We start from the raw sequence: 21,783 nt of genomic DNA on the forward strand, positions 1-21,783 counted from the left end.
GCTTTTCACTGGCAGCCAATGGTCTGTTGCTGCTGCTGCTGTTGCCGCCATCAAACCCTAATAATGTCAGATTAAGCTCTGCACATCTGACACAAGGGCTAGATTTGTGCCGGGATTGGAAAATCTGGATGGGATGCCTCCAAAGCTCTGTAATTCTGCACATACACACTAGCACAGATTGACACACACACACAAACAGATTAAAAAGCAGAGGATGGGGAGGATATGCATGACATGGTTGTGTTGGTTTTGTTTCCACTGTCCAAAAAGTTCCTGAACTGACCCGAGTGTGAATACACAACAAAAAACACTTTAGAATCAAAGAATTGTGATGTTTGAACATGAAGCCGGGTTATTTTTGTGTCAGTTGTTATCAGCAATGACAGTGATGATGGGTTGCTAGATTTTTGGGGGGGATGCTCGACCCTCTTCTGGGACAAATGAGCACCCTTGAGGCTACAGTTCGGATTCAGGCCATGTCCCCACGATGCCCGTGTGCCTCACTGGGCATGCCATTCCTTTTGTTGCAGCTGAGAGAAAAGGGGGCTGCTGACGGCCGCAGTGGGCGATGGTCACCCAGATTATGCCTAATCATATGGCCTATTTACACTAGACACCAAATGGTATGGCACTCAGTATCAAACCACAACAGCAGCAACAAAAAAAAAAAACTGCGCTCATGGAGGATGCCAGTCGGTTTCTTTTCATCATATAATTCCAAGAAGCATCACGAGTTCCTCTGGTCGTTCACGTGACCCGGTGGTTTGGACCAATGGGGTGGTAGAATTTGTCCTGGGCAGAGCAAAACGAAGAGGGGGGTAAAAAAAAAAATTTCCCCATTGCGATTTTTAATCAACGCAGAAAGTGGTCACCATCTACTGTGTCCCGTGCTACAACAAGGTAAACCTACGTCTTTTTATGGCTCCTTTGATTAATCATTTTTGGAAAACACAAGTAGCATATCTACCTTGAATTTTCCTATTAAATTCCTTTTATTAGTATTTTTGAAAAATAATTGTTAAAAAATATGGTTTCTACAGTTTCAACTTGCAGGTCAACACAGAGTTGGCTAATGGCATCAATAATTAATTCACTTGCTAACTTACCCATCTTATGATGAGCATATATGACTTATTGACTCGTTATCTAATTTAGTTATTTGATGTAGCATTTTCGGAAGTGACGGACAATAGTCAATTTTATGGTCAGTCGATTTTGCGTTTCGGGAGACTCTTGATTGTCATTGTTTGGGTGTCCATTGTCTCGGGTAATAATCAAGCCCGAGTGATTATATTGTTGAAGAATTAGCAGATGGTGAAAGAAAAGAAACCACTGCTTAAACCTTAGATACGCACGCCGCTATCTAAGATGTGTTTGCTTTTTTTTCACCGTAGCAATGATGAGGCGACATTATCCTCTGAATCAGTTCCTCCTGGTGATCATTATTCCAATTATCGTCACACTGATATCAGCGCTGCTGATGACCTTATTCTTGGCCAACCAAACACCAAAAACGTCAATGCTCGTTAGCTCAAAAGCACTGTATCTGACTTGAAATACCCCGATAATCCAACTCCTTTGTTTAGGTAGTAAAAGGTTGCGTCCGTGTTCTTTATAGGAAATTGTATCATAAATAGAGAAAGAGGAAGGAAGGAAATGTCAAAAAAAATCGTAAAAGAGAGAAACCAAAGAAATGATTGATTCTGTATTAATGCGACTCCTCGCTGAGAGCTTCGCGTACGGAAGCCATGACTTTGTGACAAGCAGTGATCTCACATTACAAAATGTGGCAAATCTAAAATGGCCGACTTGACGCTTGGCTCTTGGCGGCGCGTTCGCAGCATAACATGGTGTGCTTGCTGTATAGCCTTTGGCATCAGAGCGCACACCCACACACACAGGCACAGTTTGGACAATTTGAAGTGCATGTGTCCAACTCTGTGTGGTACTTTTTGGTCATAGTTGGCTTTTGTGTCTTCCTCCTCCTCCCGTCACTTTTCTCTGATATGACTGCTCGTGGTGAGGATGTGGTGGCCACGGCTTTGATTGTGATCCAGGCTGAGCTATCAGGATGCTGAGCTGCTGATGTGGGCTGACAGCTTTTGAGAGTACTGTCATAGCGGCATATAGGAAGACTGTCCTCCACCCCACACACACACTCTCTTGCACCATGTACAACAAAAGACAAGAGCTGCTCATATACCAGTAAAGACTCTTGTGCAACTTCCCTACTTGACCAGAGCATTACTATATCTGACAGGAGCAAAACTATCAGCACTGATTATTTATCATCCTGCTCTTCAGTTGTCATTCTTGATAATTCCTCTCACAGTTCCTAAAAAGTTTGTGCGCGATTCATCCATCCATGCCAAACTGAGACACTGACCAAATGTAGTGAAAAGGTATGGATCAACCAGGTCTCCCTCTGCAGCCCCAATATGCATAATAGGACTATTATTTATCTGCCATTATTAGAGCAAAATCATGTACAACATATTGGCTGTATATCAGTTCAGTACATTAAATGCCGAAATTGTGGCTGAATATATGCAGTTTTGCTGTAAAACTTCCATATTACTATCCATTTATTGGAAAATTACAGTGCAAGAACAGTACTGGCCAATGATTCCTAAATAAAAATCTGCTTTTGTCACTTCCCGCCGAGTCATGATTTGCTTCAGCTCAACATTTCTGTAAATCTAAAAGGAACGACCTACAATCAAAGTATTGATGGTAGAAAATATATTTGAAATGCTTTTAATTGGTTAACTCTGTAATGTAAAGAAATTGAATAGGTGCATTTTCAGAGCTGCACAAATACAAGACAGTTGGAAACGTTGGAAATCTCTGTGCTTTCAGTGTTTTTCAAAATGACCTTATTTGAAAAGCAGTTAGGCATGAAAATGTACTTAAAGTATAAAAAAATAATAAAAATAAAAACTCAATGTTTGACAAGATCCCTTCACTTTAAGCTCCTTTAAAGGGTTTGAAAACATTTAAATACAAATTTATTTTGGGATTATTTTTTAAAATCGTCAATTCAAAAGAAGCATGGCAAGCAGAAAATGGTTGAACCACCTTCTCTCTGACAAATTAGTCCATTTTCTATTCAAATGTTTCACATAATTAGATTTCGGATGCTAAAGAGACTAATGGGAGCAAAACCCATTTTCCCTTCACAGCAAAACAATATTCTAAATACTGAGACAGAGAAATAATTCTACAGTGAAGCCTGGTCCACTGTGATGCAGGCTTTTATATCAAAACATCATAATGACATGTATGTAGATGTGTGGATTAGGATGAACAGATGACAGGAGCTTTGGCTTAGATTACAATCTGCCCGACGTCCATTTGATGATTTTCTTTACATGATTTCATCTCTCTTGCTTGTTTTCTCTCATGATTGCAAACGGATTTGCACATCATATGTCTTGTTTTTATATATGACAAATATGAAATTATGATTTTATTTCTTTTTTGGGCGTTGGATTCTCTACAGTGCACTGAATACATATCTGATGCTGAGCTGGAAGGGTAAATGGCAAATAACATTAAATAAAATATTTGTAGAATAAACAAAAAAAAACATGCAAAATTTAAGTTAACATCTTTCAATTTTGATTTTCCACATTATTTAAAACACTTTTTTCAGTGTGAAGTTAATGTCAGAGTGATCAGATTTAGTCAAATTAAAGCAGATTCAAGGCAGAAACATGCACTGGTATGGTCCAAAATTAGGTATAAAAAACATGTCCTGCATCTGCACTAAAATCCGCATCTCCATCCATTTGTGGTTTCCCATCTTTTACACGCCAGCGGCTCTGCATGAAAGCAGCATCTCCTCATTGTTGGCAGCACATAGCCACGGACAAAGAGAGAAAGGAAGGGACATTAGAATCAGGTCCTCCAAGAGCAAGTACTTCTCTGTGGTGAACACCGAGAACGCAGTCGCAGGGGATGGGGGCGAGCCATTTTGTGCACTGTGCTGTCCAGCCAAGCGTAAAGCGTGATTAATTCAATAGCGGCTGTAGAGGAGTAGGAGGAGGAGGCCTGTGCAGCGACCCTCCCCGTCAGATGTCATGAAAAAAATGTCCCTGCCATTCTCTTCCTGTTTCCCCCCATTCCCCTGTCCAATTTCCTGATTAGCAAAGGGGACACGACATGAAAATAAAAGTGGACAGTGGCAGTGGAGGAACTTTACTAGAAAAAAAAGGGAGTTTTCAGCCTTTAAAAGGCACCAAGTGTAAGAAATAATAATAATCACCTCATAAAAACAAATTAGCTGGGAGGTTTTAGCCCATTGGTGCAAGTGATTCACCAGGCCTTGACCTAATTCTATTATGCTAGAGGATGTTCGAGCAAGAGTATTGTCTGGTAGGACTAACTATTCAAAATGCAGCTCCTGATGCTGACCTGGTTCAGCAGAGGCTGAATCTACAGAGGAGAATCTCAGCTCCAGCGTCTACATCATGGGATGAAGACGTGTCTATAAAAGAGGAAGAACTTATTTTTATGGCCTTAACCTCCATTTTTAGTCTTGAGGAGATAAATACTTCATCCATCATCGACGTCAGTCTGACCTACACCACTGGCTTGGGTGTTAAACCCAGATTAAAGCTTTTTTTATATATATAATCTGGTCTCCACTGGGAGATTGGAGAGACAGCTGGCGACAGAATCCCTGTCCTTATCTGTCAAACCTCGGCTGGAATCGCACCAGCAGCGTAGATTACAGAGGCAACTTTCTCTGAAGCCAGAGATGATTTATTTTATAACATATTTTGGTATTTGTGGGTCAAGTTTGAAAACAAACAAGTCACTGAAGGTCCCAACAACAAGAATAAACAGGAAACCAAATGTCTGATGTATCTACTTGAACACAGTACATGATACTTGTACAGGTTTCTTTCTTTTACAAATAAAACTTAAGTTAAAGCAAAATGTACAAATGTTATTGATAAAAACAACGCAGAGAGAATGTCAGAAATTATAAGTTAGTTTCTCTATAGTTTCTGACTTATTATAGACTGAGTAACTAATCAGTTACTAAATAGAATACCTGTCAGATTTGATAATGGAAACTTGCAGACGAGAAAACTCAGCTTGATGCACCTGAGCAGATGAGATCAATTTGAGTTTCCTTGTGGATTCATTGTTTTAAGTGACTTATAAGTTCCTCAGGATGTTTATAGAGTTGTAATTTATATAAATAAATTTTGCTTGGACAATCAAAATATTAATTAATAGAACTCAAAAGAATATTGGACCTCAGAAAAGGTTCAAGCCATCTAATACTTAAAGCTACAACTAAACTTGGCCCACAAAGATGGCACACTATTGTGACCCACATAGCAACTTTGCGCTCTTGTAGCAACTAATGTTCAGCCATATCTGTAACAGGTTGTCATTTTGAATTGGTAAACCAAATGTTTCCAAGAGATTTTTGGTTAATTAATTACAACTTTGGTATTTAAACCAAATAAATCTTAACTAAAAGGTTGAGAACATTTTGCAAGTTTGATTGGGGACCCCCAGCGTGATTCAGTCTTTGAGAATGACAAGGTTTATAGTAGTTAAATGTCCAGATTGTCGAATTTACCCATCAACATAATTCAAATCAAATATTTAAAACTGTGTGTGTGTTTTCTTTCTCTTCCATGGAGAGGAAAGTAGCCACTAGATGCAAAATCGCTGATCGCAGACTGATCCTTTGTTTTTATGTTGCCGCATGTTAAAGCTGAAACACCTACTACAGTGTGAATATCGAACTGACTTTATATATATCATTAATAACTATGAGAAAAATTGCGACTATTTAAGTCAAATTGTTGTAAATCTCTACCTATATACATATTGTTGCACTTTATGCTTGTTGCACTTCTGTTGCAAACCTCATTTCGTTACCCGAAACTAGTATTTGAGTAATGGCGATAAAGTTGAATCTCATCTCATCTATGTGATTACAACTGTAGAAAGTGATGGGTATTTGATTCATCTTTAATTTGCTTGTTTATAAAAGGTTACTCTACATGGTAAAAATATATACAAAACAAATCTTTCTACTGCAATCACAACCTCATTTGTGGTGCATCTGTTACCACAAAGTGGCAGCAGCAGCAGCGAGCATCTAGTTCATGGACTTCATGTGAGTTTACAGCTTTCTTGAAGGCTTCTTCAAGCATAAGCATAATACACTGTATAGAAATGCCCTGCTCAGAATGTCAACTTTCTGATTTAAAGTACATGTTGTCATTTTGTGCTGAATGAAAATGTGCTTTATAAATTCTGTTCAATCGGGAAAAGACGCCAAGACAAATTGGCAATCACACAAATGAGGGAGGCAGAATAAAGAAGCGATGAGTAACTGTGCAAATGTCTTGGCTTTGTCTTTGGCCTTGCTGGTGCAAAAAGACAATTCCACGTCCGTCAAATCCTGTGATATTTGGCATTTGGAATGGAATTATGTGCCTGTAAATTGCTTTCATATATTAGCAAGTTTCTAACGATTTAAACTGGTACTAACTGTGTATGTGATGCTCACACATGTCTTTAAACCAGACAATACTCCTTTGTTTTGCATGTAATAGGTCAAACACAGGTTTTACCAAGGAAATAATTGCTTTGTCCAAATGTAACACGGAGGTTACACTAAGTACTTGACACTTGAGCATGTGGCCACTCTTTCTTATGGAAATGTCTATTTTAACATTGCATGTAAAAAATAAATATAAACCACATTAGCTGTTCCAATTGTCTACAGTTGCCTACCTGATGTCAGGAACCTTTTTGTTTTTCTTTGCTTCAAAGATGCACTCAGAGTTGGTGCATTTGTAGCAATCCATGTTACACTGCTAAAACTATACAAATCTCCCAGTAATCGTGACAAGTTTTACTGTATTTTCTTGTCATAAATTCAAATAATTATTTTTCTAATAATTATTTTTCTAAGAGATAATTATATAAGGTTATTATAATATTGCTAAAACAAATCAAATTGTGGCCTATAGGACTTTTGCATGGCACTGTATGTGTTTATATATATATAAAAAGAAATCTCTTCCCACGTAGCAACAGTGAGAGTGATTGGCAGATGGCAACATTATCCTTCTCTTCACTCAAGGTCAACTGGTCCACACATTACCAGCAGGAAGCAATTCAGACAAACTGTACGTCCTGCATATTTGCAATCATTTTCTGACTCTAAATATATGCTGCACAGCATGACATGCAATATGAAGGTCTCAATATTCACAAATCTGTCTTAAATTGACAAATGTATCTGCAAATGAATACATCAAAATCTATAGTCATTTCAAGATAAATTACAAGAGGATAATTGATTTAAATTTAGTATCAGACTGAGGACAGTTGATGAGTTATGTCTTCATCTGGGGTCGTTAATTAAAGCAGAGTAAACTGATGTTCTCACAAAAGAAGCCACTAAATCATTTGGAAGATTTACTTGCAAAAAAAAAAGTAGGTCAAAACCAGAGATACTGTGAGTTCAGTCCTTCAGTGCAAAGTAAACACTTACAAAAGTAGAGAAATGGAAAATAATGCAGTATCTGTATTACACAATCCAACACACTGTATATTTCCAGATATACTGTATTAAAAAAAAAAATTCTCCCACCCTGACTCCAGTAAATTCAGTGATTATAATTTGATTCACATCCAGAGTCAGATTTACAGACTGAAGTGCCCTCTTGTGTTCACTCTGCAGCCGTGCTTGACTCATCACATCACCTGTCAGGCAGAATTCACAGCGGCTCCACTTGAAACGAGCTTGATAAAAATAAATATGGCTTGTCTCGTGAATGAAGAGCCATCTGCTGACATTTCACAAGGCCGAGGGAACATGGGGAAATACTGTAGTGAACCATTATTATTATTAGTTATTTCTACATTGGGTTTATTCTTTGTCCTGCTTTGGATTTCAGTATCCGTGGCACTGAAGTCCACATGTATCCATGTTGTGTCTTCCACGGAATATCAATGTACATTACATAGACAAAAGTATTGGACGCTTGATCATTACACAAACAGGGACTATAATCAGTATTCAAATACATATATACAGTATATGGAATTGGTCCCCCTTCTGCAGCTATGAGAGCTTTCACACTTCTGGGAAGACTTTCCTCAGAATTCTGAAATGTTTCTATGGGAATGTGCGCTTCATTCATTCTGTAGAGCATTTATGAGGTCATGCACTGATGCTGGATGAGAAGACCTGGCTCACAATCTCTATTCCAGTTCATCCCAAAGGTGCTCAATGGGGTTGAGGTCAAGGTTCTGTTAAGATTTACATTAAGATTTCTAGTCTGACTGAAACACCTGAATTCAATACTTAACAAGTGTGGCCAAATACAGTACCGTTGTCCATATAGTGTATATATAGGAATATAGAAATAAAATAATATAAGAAACGCCATCCCAGTAGAGGTTTGGAAATTTGTAGATGTTAAGCCACCATAAGGTACAGACAATTCATTAACAATACATAATCTTAACATAATTTAAAGGTTTAATGTATATTGAAATTGTCTTAAAATATGTTAACACTTAACAGGTAGAATTGGTTTGGATGTGTATGTTTGGGGGCATCCATAGCCAAGTGGAAATGTCCTTGGCTTGGTTGCCGGTTCGCGTCCCCGCCAGGTCAAAGGGCTGGGGTACCCCTGAGCAAGGTACCAACCCCCATTGCTAGGAAGGTTACTAGTAGAGCATGGGTTAATTGCAGGGAAGAAGGTTTCACTTTTTCTCTACAACTTCTGCTAAGGGGGAAAATCAATAATTGGTTGTATGGCATTTAGCATGACAATTCTCAGTATTATTGAGTGACCTTTTCCTTTGGAAAAAAAAAAAAAAGGTTTAGCGATATCACCCTGCATAAAACCCACACACTTAAGCTTTTAAGGAGATTAAAATTTGATTCTGTCCTTGCACACTAACGTAGAGTTACTCTTATCAGACGTATCTGATTTATTTATTTATTCATTCATTCATTCATTCATTCATTCATTCATTCCGGTAGGTGACCGGTTGGCTGACTCCACCATCGCATTCGCATCGGCCCTTGAACTCCTTCTCTCACGTGACCACGCCCCCTCATTCCTTCACGTTCCAAATCCCGAAATGGAACCCATCAAAGTGCAGTCAGAGGGTGGACTGAATGTGACCCTCACCATCAGGCTGCTGATGCACGGCAAGGTAACCATGATCATAACAATAATAAAACATCCCATCCTCGAAAACAAAATGGTTGAGTTCAAAAATCCAACTTAATGTGTTGTTTTGTGTTCCTGCAGGAGGTCGGAAGCATCATAGGGAAGGTATTTACCACCATCAAAACACAGACTGCGTAACGCATTATTAAAATCTGTGGGAAAGACAAGTATCTCATTATTTCTTTGCTTTTTCTTCCAGAAAGGAGAAACAGTGAAGAAAATGCGCGAGGATGCAAGTTAAACCTCTTTTTTTGCACATATTCTATAGTTGTTACAGTAAAGCTATATCATTGCTCATAACGGTGTTCAATTTTGTCCCAACAGAGCGGTGCTCGCATCAACATCTCTGAAGGAAACTGCCCTGAACGGATAGTGACCATCACCGGTCCAACAGACGCCATTTTCAAGGCCTTTGCAATGATCGCCTACAAGTTTGAGGAGGTAATATCTAATGTTTTATATGGAATGTTTCTATCTTTATTTGTACAGCACTTTTTAAACAAAAAATGGAAAAGAAAAATACCAATAAAATCCAAAATAAGGGTTAAAATAGGCATTTAATGTTTAACTATATTGCCAACCTGGAAAAATTACTAAATAGTAAAAAAAAAAGTCAATTCAGTAGTACGTGACAGAATTTACATAAACTATCCAAAAGCAAAACAGACTAAAATACATAAAAATGTAAAATTATTATTGATGAAAATGAAAGAAACTTGAGTAAAACTAATCATGCCACGCTGTAAAAATGTTGTACTACAACTTAAATTGCTTTAAAATGTTATACGGTAAACACTATCTGGAAAATGCATTCAATGGTGGTTGGTATATTTTTTAAGTAAAGTAGATCTGAGCTAAAGCTAAAGCTGAGTAAATGCTTTCATTCCACAAAAGGTGTGCTAAGCCTGCCTGCACTGACTCATTCCTACATGGAATACAAAGCAGGCTTGGCTCCGTTATGTAGGACAACAATGTGCTGATGTAACCTTGCAGTGTTTTTTTGAAAGCGGGCCAGTTGTGTTTTTATTTGGACACCGTATCCGAGTGTGTCAGGCCAAACTGAGCCAAAGTGTCTCCAAACCACTACAAATCAAATAGTGCATACAGAGGCCAATGCACAATGTACAGATGAAACCTGTCTGTGTTCCTCGGTTGCCATAATTAGTGTTTAATTATTTACTTAGCTACACAACACTAGACTATAGTTTGATAACAAATATATTGTGATATAATTTTCTCTAATTGCAACATTTTCCTGTTGCTGTAAGATACATGCATGATTGTGAATCTCTCCAAAAGCAACCACTAACTGGAAAAAGCAAAAAAAAAAAAGTATGAATCTGCTAAAATGTGGACTTTATCTCTGCTTCAGGATATCATAAATTCCATGAGCAACAGCCCAGCCACCAGTAAACCCCCAGTAACCCTGCGGCTTGTTGTCCCGGCCAGCCAGTGTGGCTCACTCATCGGCAAAGGAGGATCCAAAATCAAAGAAATGAGAGAGGTAACCTACGAAAAAGAAATTCTGCATATGCAAAAAATGTAAACCTGCTTCTTTTGAACTGAAATTATATCAGATATAGTAAATGCTAGGACTTAATGATACATGAATATACACTCTTTAGTGTCAGATTTCACTACTAGACCACGCCCCCTGCACTGATCCCCACTCTCCTTCTCTCCCTCACTCAGCTTTCAGCCCACTTCTTGGCATTTTTCAAAATCAGGTATTGGGGCACAATAAGTTACCCTTTAATCATAAAATCAGCAGGATGTATATACCTCCTATATATACACATCCCACATGTACTGTAGTTCTCATTCTAAATATAGTTTGCTTTAGTAACCTTTATGTGTTTTAAATGCAAAGCTTATTTTGCATATGTCGAATTGAACTCAATTAGATGGAACGTGCAGGGTCAATAAATAGGTCAACTCTTGTCTAAATGTCTTCTTCTGCTCACCTCCAGTCCACAGGAGCTCAGGTCCAGGTTGCAGGAGACATGCTGCCCAACTCCACCGAGAGAGCAGTGACGATCTCAGGAGCTCCAGAGGCCATCATCCAGTGTGTCAAACAGATTTGTGTGGTGATGCTTGAGGTAAAGTATGAAAGAAGGAGAAAAACAATAAATAAATGTTGTAAGTGAAACCACAGGTATACTGAATGATGCCTGGTGTTAATCTGTTATCTGTCCTGAGGGATTGCAGCTCTACTAACACTGCTGTAACATGGAACAGGACAGATGTTCATACCAAGTCTAAATGGAGACATTGTTGATTCATTTGGAGAAAATACATGAGCAGCTGGAATTTGTCTTTTTTTTATTTATTATTATTATTATTTATTTATATACTGCTTAACCGGTCAATATACTTAACAAATACAATAAAAGAGTAGCAGGTGCAATATCATTATTATTATTTTTGTATTGATGGTTTTACAGTATGAGAAAAATCTTTGAATTTGAATTTCCGACTTTCTGATTACACAACTGCTATTGCACACGCTCTGATAAAGACTTAATGTGAAAAAATGTCAAATTTGTCAAGGCTCTGATTGTAAATAAAATTCACCCATGATATCAACACACCAGGTGCTTACTTGGCTGTTTTTGACATCTGAGGTGTTGCTTTTCCCTCCCTACAGCTCTGTTATTGTGGAACTGCAGAAACGATCATATCCCGCTTCCGGCTACATGTCCACATTAGGATGGATTTAATCAAATGGCTACAGACTTTCCTAGTTGTGTCTCTCCGTCTTGCACCATTAATTTTAACTATCTGCACAGCCAGTTCTCCATTGGGCCTTCATGATGGCACCAACCATGGATGCTAGGACATGTGTGACGTGAGTGTAAGTCTTAAGAGTGTGGACTTAAAAAAACAGTGTATTGATAATTTGAGGCATCATAATCCAGTTGAAAGTGATGTTTCAGGTCAATCCAAGATGATCTTGTCAGCATGAACACACAGCGAAGAGCACTTTTGTTTTTTGACTCTTTTCCCTAAGGCACCATTCCTTCTGGTCTCACTTTATGCAAAACACCGTTCTCTCTTTCTTTATATTCCTCTTTCTTTCTGCTCTAACACTTTTCTCCACATCTCCCCACTTCTTCTGCCCCCCCTCCCCTCCTCCTCCTTTGCTCTCCAGTCCCCACCGAAAGGTGCCACCATCCCCTACCGCCCCAAGCCTGCCTCCACCCCTGTCATTTTTTCAGGTGGCCAGGTAAGAGCAGACCCACTGGGGGCGTCCACAGCCAACCTCAGCCTCTTACTGCAGCACCAACCACTGCCTGTTAGTGTCGCACCAGGTTTTACTCACTTGTTTTCCCTCCCTTCCCTCACTCTTACAAACTCCCAAACCCGACGAGCATGAACCCATCCCTGCTGTTTACTGCCCCCTCACTGTTGTCCATCACGCACAGCAGAACTGGGATAAATGACATTAGTTCAGGGTTATTTTTTATATCATTCTGCTTTAGAACAGTGTTTCCCAAACTATCTATATGGGGACCCACCTCTTAAATATGGCAACCTATAACATAAATCATGACAAGGGCAAATTTGTGCAGGTGGTAGTCACTATATTGCAGCCATATCTGTTATCTGTAACTTGTTACTTGTTTCATTTTGAATTGGTAAATAAATAATTTCCAATTAATGTTTGGGTAAATTACCTAAATCTGCAAGAAAGTCTTCCGTCTTTGGGCATGACTGCGATTCTGGGAAATAAATGGACTTACCTGTTAAATGAGGAAGACACAGTGGTGGACAGATCCTCCGATGACAGAATCCCATGTTAAACCTAAACAAAAAAGATGGGTTAGGGTTAGCACTGATTTTATTAAAAGAAATGCCAGAATAGAACACCTCAGTTTGTTTAGCCTTGATTCTTAATATGTAGTAGTGGTAGTATTGCACATATACAGGAAATACATTGAATTAAAACTGAATAAAATATCTGAATCAGAACACAAATGACCAAAGTACACGAGCAAAGTACACAATTTCAATAAAATCCATTATTCTTCATAACATAATGCAGAGATGTGTAGCATCTCTAGCGGGTCGTCAGGCTCCAAAAACAGGGAAGCGACAAAAAGTATGTTTCCAAGTCAACAGTAGTCATGACAATAAGCATTGATTTGTTTAAAGGTCAAAATTGTCGGTGACTTAAGAATAAGCTTCGTTGACCCACACATGCACGGGAATGGGAAATTCAACAGGTAAACAAACGGTACAGAGCAGGTTTAGCTGAGGAGGCTAATGGTGAAGATTACACAATAGGGACATCTAGTGGGTGGGATGTGCATTACAGGAGGCAAGGCAGTTTAATTTACTTGTTTATACACAGACAGGCAGACAATGAAATTTGTGATATAACAAAGATGGATAATGTAAAAAAAAGTACAGTATATCCAAAGAGAATGTATAGCATGATAGTATTATAAAGTTGGTTCCATATGAATTTTCTTTCCTTAATGCATAACACACACAATCTGGACTAAACCAAACTTAAAACTGCTGCTGTACTTCTACTGCAAATACATTTCTCTCAGATTACAGTGGTCGCTGCCATCTCAGGTGATGACATGACATTTAGCTCCGTTCTGAGCTCTGTGGCGTTTAAAAGGTGAAGTCACATGACTCCTCTCAAGGCCACTCCTCCCCCACATTCCTCCACACCCCTCCCCATCACTTCCTCACTGTCTGCGTTGTCCCTTATTGATTTTGTTCAACTGGATCTGACTAATAAATGCAGGGACTCTTTGCTGCATGACTTTCTTGTAATGTAATGTTTTTTTAAAGTCTATGTTTGCTTTTGTAGAAATATTAAATCTAAATAAAAACTGTTTTAATTACATTACATTTTCTTACATAGCATTTAGTTTAACCTGGTCAGAATTAGATTTTTGTGTTGCATCTTTTATTTGTTAGGTTGATAACAATATCTCTCCTCATGTTTTCAGGCTTATACCATTCAAGGACAGTACGCCATCCCTCATCCAGATGTGAGTGCTAACCTAGTGAGGCAGTGCACACTGCGCTCCACATACTGTCTCACTGCATCCCCATTTCTCTCTTCTGTCTGAGTTGCAGGCTTTTTTTCTTACTCTTTCCTCCCTTATTAATATTAATTTTAATATTAATAAAACAAATCTGATGTGTAATTCCTATATCTTCAGTCTTTTGACTCTTGCCTCTCTGTCCTGTTTGGCATTTAAACCTCATGGGGCTTGGCCTGCTGGCTGGTGCTTTCCATTTATTTCGACAATGCCGAGTTTAGAAAACCTGCTTTAAATTGGGTACTGAATCACAGCAGGCGTTGGACTATGTTTATTGGCCATAATTATTTGGTCACATGGACAAATGACCAATATATTAATGGGATGTTGCATGAGGTATGGTGACACATTATTACCTCCGACTTAATCAAGTGTGCTGCAAAGTGGGCTGTCATTTCAGTGAACTGGTCTGCGACACATCACACTCATCACAATCTAAACCTGCTTGATCCTATGATATTCGACGAATATGCCTTACTTACCAAGTATGCCTTAACACATACTTGGACAGCTTTTTCTGGCTAACCACTCATTCTCTCCCAAAGTCCATTGTGAAAATCAGTGTTTTTAGCTTGCAGGGCACAGGAGCTGCAGGTCTACTGCTGCTTGATTTGGTTAGTTTGTGTCACTAGATAATCCAAATAAAATATTTGTCAGATAGAAGCAGTGGATCAACAGCTCTTGTGGCTTTCATGCAACATATGCCATTTTCTATACGGATTTTGTTGCAGAACAGTGAGCAGATTACAGTTCAGTTTCAGAAGTGAGTGGCAAATCTATTCTTATGTTATAGACTTGAGCAGGTATTGATTTATTAGATAAGCCTTTGGTTCAGTGGTTAAGGTCAGCTGTTTCTTCTGTCCCTGCTGGCAGCCATGTTATCAGTGAGTGTCCTGGTCCATGGCTGATTCAAAGAAACTGTGGCACACTCGATGGTGTGCTCGGCAAAGTCACTAATGTTGATGTGACCTCATGGACTCTAATCTAATCTGAGATGCAATCATTAGCATGCTTGGTAAACTATATACAGTCATAAATGGGCCAAGTCCTTCATGAGCTCCTCCTTTTCATTCTTTTTTAAAAGTTCTCTCTTAATCTCCGTCTTCGCCCTTCACCTGTCTTTGTTGTTACATTTCCTCAGAGCCTCTCTTGTAGCATTTCGGACAGACCATGTGTGTGCGCGTGTGTTTCTGTGTGAGTGTGTTTTCAATGACGGCCTCATAGCTCTGCTGTCCTCCTCCTCCCCCCCTCAGCAGTTGAGCAAGCTCCACCAGTTGGCTATGCAGCAAACCCCCTTTACCCCCCTTGGACAGACCACCCCTGCCTTCCCCGGTACGTACCCACCTACACGACCACCCTTTATTTTCACCAAAAAGCTCCTTCTCTTGTTTTTACCTGTAGAGACAAACACTTTCTCTTCCTCCTCTCTCTCGCTCTTCTTCACCTGTCTCTGTCCTATTCTTTCTCTTCTCGTCGTTCTCCTCCTATTTGTTTCTGTGGTGCACTGCCATTGACATGGCCTGCTGGTGGTCTGCTCTTGTTGATGTTGAGGTTTCTTTTTGTTCTTCTGTCGTGTTTTTTTCTTAATTTCGGAACTTATTTTTGAAGCCTGAGCTTGTCTTAATTTTTGATTTAGAGAATAGCATTGATATTGTAGCATTGAAGGCTCTGCTCACGGCTGGGCCAGAAGTTCCAGTGACACAGAAATGCTACTGGCCAATAGACTAGAATAGGGAAAGGAAGTAATCCCTAAAAGTGCCAAACTCTATTTTATGTCCTCTTTCTTCCTTCCCTCTCTCTGTCTGATTCCTATGTTCAGCAGCAGGTCTGGATGCCAGTAACCAGGCCAGTACTCATGAACTCACCATTCCCAATGATGTGAGTACATTTGTCACAATAACAGTAAGGTGTCTGATAAGTGCTCTTTTACAATTAGTTCCATTTCCCCTGACCAAACTGCAAAACGCACTGTAGCCATCACAAAATTTGTCACTGTTGCCTTTACTATAACGCTTGTTCCAAAACAGCAAATGGGACCATGTTTTTTATATACATCTCATGTATTCTGGCCATCCTAAGTCCAACACACATTTTCTTCCCAGCTAATAGGCTGCATAATCGGACGCCAGGGAACCAAAATCAACGAGATCCGCCAGATGTCTGGGGCACAGATCAAAATTGCTAACGCCATGGAAGGGTCATCGGAGCGCCAGATCACCATCACAGGGACCCCCGCCAACATCAGCCTGGCCCAGTACCTCATCAATGCAAGGTCAGAACATAGTGGCTCTGTATTAGGCCAGGTTCGAACGGTTGTGTTCCATGTGACATAAATGTTGCCACCCGCCCCTGTCTGCAACAATACCTCCATCCATCCATCTACTGCTTTTATCCTCCTAAAGGGGGGTATGCATCTCAGGGCCAACATACAGAGACATGTTAAAGTGTTCAATTAACCTATGCATGTTTTTGGACTGTGGGAGGAAACCTGAAGAAAAGGCCCTTGCCTTGCTGCAGGGCAACAGCGCTAACCACACTACCCCCATTAAACTCTCTAACCTCGAAATGTATCACTTGATGGCAGATATATTATACTTGATGCTTGGTGCTTCAGGAGACTATTGGAGGTTTGCAGAGACACATCTGCCCTGGCTATCTACATAGCTAATGTTGCAAAAGTGATAATATGAGGTTTGCCACCGTTTGGTGCACTCTGTCATCAAACAACAATGGAAACGTGGAGAACAAGCTTCTTTGGAGCCCTGTTTGGGTTGTGTAGAGTACGCTAGGGAGCTACGCAGACCAGAGAGGTTTGACATCTTCTCTGGTCTGTGAACTGTCCTTGAATCCTCTAGCAGATTTGTAAGTTTGAGCTGCTGTAAAAACACAGAGCCACAAGATGGCAGCCTCCATACTGCCCCATTTGCCCCATGAGTAATTTGTCTGCACTTACTGTAAAAAGTAAATCCAATCGATAACTCAAATAAAAGGTAAATACATTTTTAAATCAACCTGATTCTTCACTATCCTCCCTTAGGTTCAGAGATGTGGCGGCAATGTGGAATGATCCATCAACCATGACCACATCCTAAAATCCCTGACTGGCTCCTCCATTTGGCCTTTTCCAATGACTGACCACCACGGACAACCCCGATGCAGCCCTTCGGACTCTGGCTTTGGCTCTCTGAAAAACCTGACCACCTTCCTGTCCTTGTCTGGGGACAGTTGGGTGCTCATCTCTATTTTCAGGAAGCCAAAAGAAATATATATATATATATATATATAAAAAAAAAAGTTACAAAAAAAAATGAAATCTGTTGATTAGTTTTTTTTTAGAGAACTGTTGAAGCATGTTGAATGTTTATTAGGAACAACTTATGTGTTCATGTTTCTTTGTTCTTTTTCTATCTATTGCTTTCTCTTTCTCTCTGTCAGTGCTGCGTGATAGAACATCATTTAAAAAGTATTACAATGTACTTACTCGTAAAAGGTTGAACTTTTTGTAGAACGTAGGTATTTGAATTTTACAGCTGCTCAGTGATGCTATCGGCAGAGTGTGTGGTGGGATGTAGCCAAATGATCGAATCAGATAATGTATTTTGGAGAAGAAAAAGAAAAATCACATTTATGTGTTTGCCCTAATTTGCATCTTTGTCTACTTACAAATCTACCCAAGACTCTTTGCTGCATCACATGACCCTTTTAAGCCAATGGTATCACTCCTTGAGCTTCCCATCTTGTGTTCTTCTCCTGTATTTACATTATTGCTTATACTGCATGTTGTTAAGTGTTGTGCCAGTGTGTATTTGAGGAAGCCTGGTCAGTGTACATGTTCCTTCAAATGTTATTATATTTTCGTTCTCCTGTTCTTTTCCACAAACTTTTTCAACATTCTTGGCCATTGACGTTGAGTCCTACTCCCTGCCCAGACGAAAAACTTTCCAACAAATAGCCTCCCTCTCTTAACATGGGATAGTATATAGATGCATGAATGGGAATTAGTGAAAATCAGCAGTGACAACACTGACTGAAACTTTTAAATGATTGTTTACTCACTTAATATTATACTGTATTTGTTTTGTACAAGGACTATTGTGACTAAGCACATTAGTCGACTATGTGGCAATCATGCAATAGACGATATACTAAACACTTTACTCTGGACTGCCTCTGATGTGGGAGGAAGTAGTTGGATCCATACATTTCTGTTTTTTCCCCTTGAAAGTATTCACTATAGGTGAAGTGCAAAAAAAAAATGAATAAGGAAGCTTTTGAGGGACAAAAACAAGGGGAAAAAGCCGAATTGTAAAGCAGCCTAAAAGTTTGGACAAAGGCGAAATGGTAATTTTTGGGGCCATGGAATGTTCAGGGGTTCATTGGGGGAACCCATGGGGCCTGGGCGGACGTGATTAACTCAGTCTCTTTCACGATTGTTTTTTTTTTCTTTCGCTGTCATACAGATGATTTGATGCTTTAGGTTTGAATGTCTTTTTATTGTCGCAACTTCATTGTTTTGTTTTTTTGAGAAAGGACAGGTTGGATGAGAATTCCTACTTTGCTGAAAGAAAAAAACAGCATGTATTTATTCATGGTGTGGTAATGCACATATGACTTTTTGTTCATTGACCATGAAAGTTAAAAGTTTTGTTGTGGTGTATTTTATTTGAGAGGGAGGTGTGGATGATATTCGGTGTGATTTCGTATTCTACTCATGAGGATGCTCTATTGAACAAGCTTTCGGTGTTGACGCATACAAACAGCTGTTGAATGTTATAGTCAAATCACATTTCGTGTCCAATACAGCAACATTTTCTTTACTTCATACTTATTGTTTTATTTCAAATAGCCTATGCTGAGCCTAAAGGAAAAGTCTGACATTTTGAGAGGGGTGCTTAGACTTGAGGGTAGGTTGAGAACATTTATACGATACTCAGCCAGCAGCCACTTTATTTACACATGTGCCAAAATGTCAGCTTTTCCCATTTGGATCTTTGTTGGCACAAATGCAATGATGTAAATGGATCAAATGCTGTTTCAGTAAACTGAGCGAGGCATAGTCAGTGATTATTCTGCAATAATTCTTACATTTTGATGTAAATTCAAGTAGTAGTTGATAGCAATGTGTGTTTCTTTTTAAGTTTTCAGTTGTCATTGCTTGTAATTCAGAGGGAATAAGGGCTGTCACTTTTATACAAAGTTCAGATATGTTTGTACTTGGAGGGGAAGTTCATTTCAAAATCGTCCAGGTGCTGCGAGTACAGCTTGGCCTTTGTGCATCAAAGTTGAGTTTTTTGCTGTGAAAATGGACACAAGCTATACCGTCCAACCGAGCAGACAATGACAACACTAACGTATTTGAGCAGTGACACATTTAACTACTTAGTTCTACATCAAAGTAACAAACAAATTGGCGGTCTCATCTGTTAGCGTAGCAGTTAGCTTTAGTCAAGCAAGGCAACACAGGAGATCTTCAATGGAATAATATGTCACGTATTTTGTTCAAACATAACTTTGGGAAAAAGTGACAGCCCTAATGGAAATGTCTGCCGAATTAACAAACTATTTTTTATTATTAAAAAAAAAAAAAAAAGGTAGCTGATGCCCAAGACGGCATTTTTTCTGGAACAGAGAATATCCTCAAGGGTATTTAAACTATTATACAACAGCTGTAGTGCATGTGTACCATTGAAATGTTTGCTAAAAAAATGCTAATTACCAATTAGCATGTGCATTCGGCAAATTGTTGTTGCGTAATATGAATTTGATCACTAAGCAGGGATATAGAGTTGCAAGTGATGGCAGTGTGATTTTAATAACATCAATATTCATGTATTACTCAGTGTTTGAAACCTGTATTTACATTTGTGTAGGCAATACATGCCTGAGCATACTATGATTTTTTTTAACAACCTGCAACTAATGCAATAATAGGGTGCAATGTGCAATTGTGCAATTATTTATTTAGTTCATTTAGTTATTAGCATAAGAGATGTGTAGCTTGCTGAAAAAAAAGCTATTTTTAACTTGTGTGGCAGCAACTGCAGGAAAAAAAGAATGACTAGAAATGTCTTTTTTTCCATCTTTTGTTTGTGTGTGTTGCAGTTTGGGGGAACAAGTGTAAGTGCTTTCTCTTGATTTATTTGCTATGTGCAAATCTATATTAGTTGTGAGTAATAACATAGGTTTTTAATTTCAAAGTGTTGGTAAGTATAAAAAACTAATAAAGTTTCTTTTTTTTTTCTTTCTGTGACTTGGTTGCCTCTGGTATGCTTCTTACAGTAAACATCTGTAATATCTAATTCATTGTACACAATACAACTACAAAGAACTACAAACCACTTCTGTAAGAACACACTTCTGCCAATATTATTTACTGATGGAGCTACAGTGACCAGCTCTTCATGGCATTTTATCTAGTTTACCTCATTTTCAAATCCTTTTTGTGAACCAGTCATTCAGTATGTTAACGTGACATTAGATGAGACTGAATTATTAAGTTAGTTGACTAAAACTGGACTTTTAAAATCCATGTAAAAATGTCTGACTTAAATTGTACAAAATTTAATTTGTCAAAGTCAGACTAACACTCCCTGAAATACGAGTGGAAGTCAAGCCACCACTGGCTAATGTCCAGAAATAATAGAAGAAGCTTGTACACAGAAAATAAGATCAATGTCAATAACATTGTGAAATTCAGGTTTGTACATTTTGGGGGCGGATGAGGAGACCTATGTTATGCTCAGTCAGCTTAAAGAGTTGGATATTTTTATATTGATGGATGATAGGAAGACACTGAATGACTAATGATAAAAACTAGCTACATGTTAAACCAGAAACTGCCCAACTAACAAGAAACTTCCCAACATCTGCTCCACCCCATATGAGTAATTTATCTTACAATCGCTCACAGCCACAAAATAGCACATGCCATTTGTCACACACACACACAGAGAGTAAAAGGTAACCGCTAAAAGCCTCTGCACTGATTTTACCACCTTGATATCAAATTACTCACCTTTTACCTGCCAAGTACTTTTGCAAAGTATTTGGCAGGTAAAAGCAGTAAAAGTGTTGACAGCTCTCAGGAGAACTCTCTTCTGCATTATTAAGGTATGAATCTATGTAGGAACTTTAATTTGAAGAAATAAATGTCAATCCAAGAGGACCCACTTTATTTTCTTAAGGTACGTGAATCAGCTGGAAACTGTTGAATTAGAGAATTTAACAGTTGAAAAAGTTCAAAAACCCAGGACTTTGGATGATTTTTTAAAAGCTCAGCCTCAGGAGATGTTTGGGAAAACAATGAGTCAGTCCCCTCTATCAGTCTTGACATACAACAAATAACTTCCTGTGTGCAGCATGGGAATGTCCCCAGGCAATATAAGATCTAAATGCCACTATACGGAGAGTTGTGTTGAGCTGATAGGCCAGGAGATGTCCAGGCTTGCTGTTTTAGCAAAGTAGGGTCAGATTATAGGGTGGAT

At 38.9% G+C, this 21,783-nt stretch overlaps 2 protein-coding genes across 8 annotated transcripts in view; one reads left to right on the plus strand and one right to left on the minus strand.

Moving 5' to 3' along the window:
* LOC122765607 (fibronectin type III domain-containing protein 4-like) overlaps window positions 1-11,256 on the minus strand; it is a 43,449-nt gene extending 32,193 nt beyond the window's left edge. For both annotated transcript variants that reach the window (XM_044019997.1, XM_044020000.1), the window contains exon 1: window positions 11,198-11,256. The gene's annotated coding sequence lies outside the window, so the exon portion shown is untranslated. The remainder of the gene's footprint in view (window positions 1-11,197) is intronic.
* On the plus strand, window positions 624-20,549 carry LOC122765605 (poly(rC)-binding protein 3-like). 6 transcript variants are annotated; one of them, XM_044019990.1, is made up of 13 exons: window positions 636-900; window positions 9,041-9,216; window positions 9,315-9,338; window positions 9,433-9,465; window positions 9,558-9,674; window positions 10,606-10,737; window positions 11,204-11,332; window positions 12,385-12,528; window positions 14,204-14,245; window positions 15,553-15,631; window positions 16,122-16,177; window positions 16,402-16,571; window positions 17,337-20,549. In XM_044019990.1, the coding sequence occupies exons 2-13, from the start codon at window positions 9,142-9,144 to the stop codon at window positions 17,389-17,391; spliced, it is 1,056 nt and encodes a 351-aa protein (XP_043875925.1). In that variant the 5' UTR covers window positions 636-900; window positions 9,041-9,141; the 3' UTR covers window positions 17,392-20,549. The 6 variants fall into 6 exon arrangements, with proteins under 6 accessions (XP_043875928.1, XP_043875925.1, XP_043875927.1 ...); XM_044019992.1 differs by having other exon boundaries at window positions 15,556-15,631; XM_044019989.1 differs by having other exon boundaries at window positions 637-900; window positions 16,119-16,177.
* The last annotated feature ends 1,234 nt before the right edge of the window (window positions 20,550-21,783 follow it).

This window comes from Solea senegalensis, linkage group LG2, assembly GCF_019176455.1.
Source record: "Solea senegalensis isolate Sse05_10M linkage group LG2, IFAPA_SoseM_1, whole genome shotgun sequence".
Taxonomy (NCBI): domain Eukaryota; kingdom Metazoa; phylum Chordata; class Actinopteri; order Pleuronectiformes; family Soleidae; genus Solea; species Solea senegalensis.

Bases quoted from the DNA above. Each gene is read 5' to 3' on its own strand.
- LOC122765605 (XM_044019989.1), top strand. From the start codon at position 9,142: ATGGAACCCATCAAAGTGCAGTCAGAGGGTGGACTGAATGTGACCCTC. The intron at 9,466-9,557 runs GCAAGTTAAACC...TTGTCCCAACAG, and splicing joins TGAAGAAAATGCGCGAGGAT to AGCGGTGCTCGCATCAACAT. The intron at 12,529-14,203 runs GTTAGTGTCGCA...TCATGTTTTCAG, and splicing joins TGCAGCACCAACCACTGCCT to GCTTATACCATTCAAGGACA.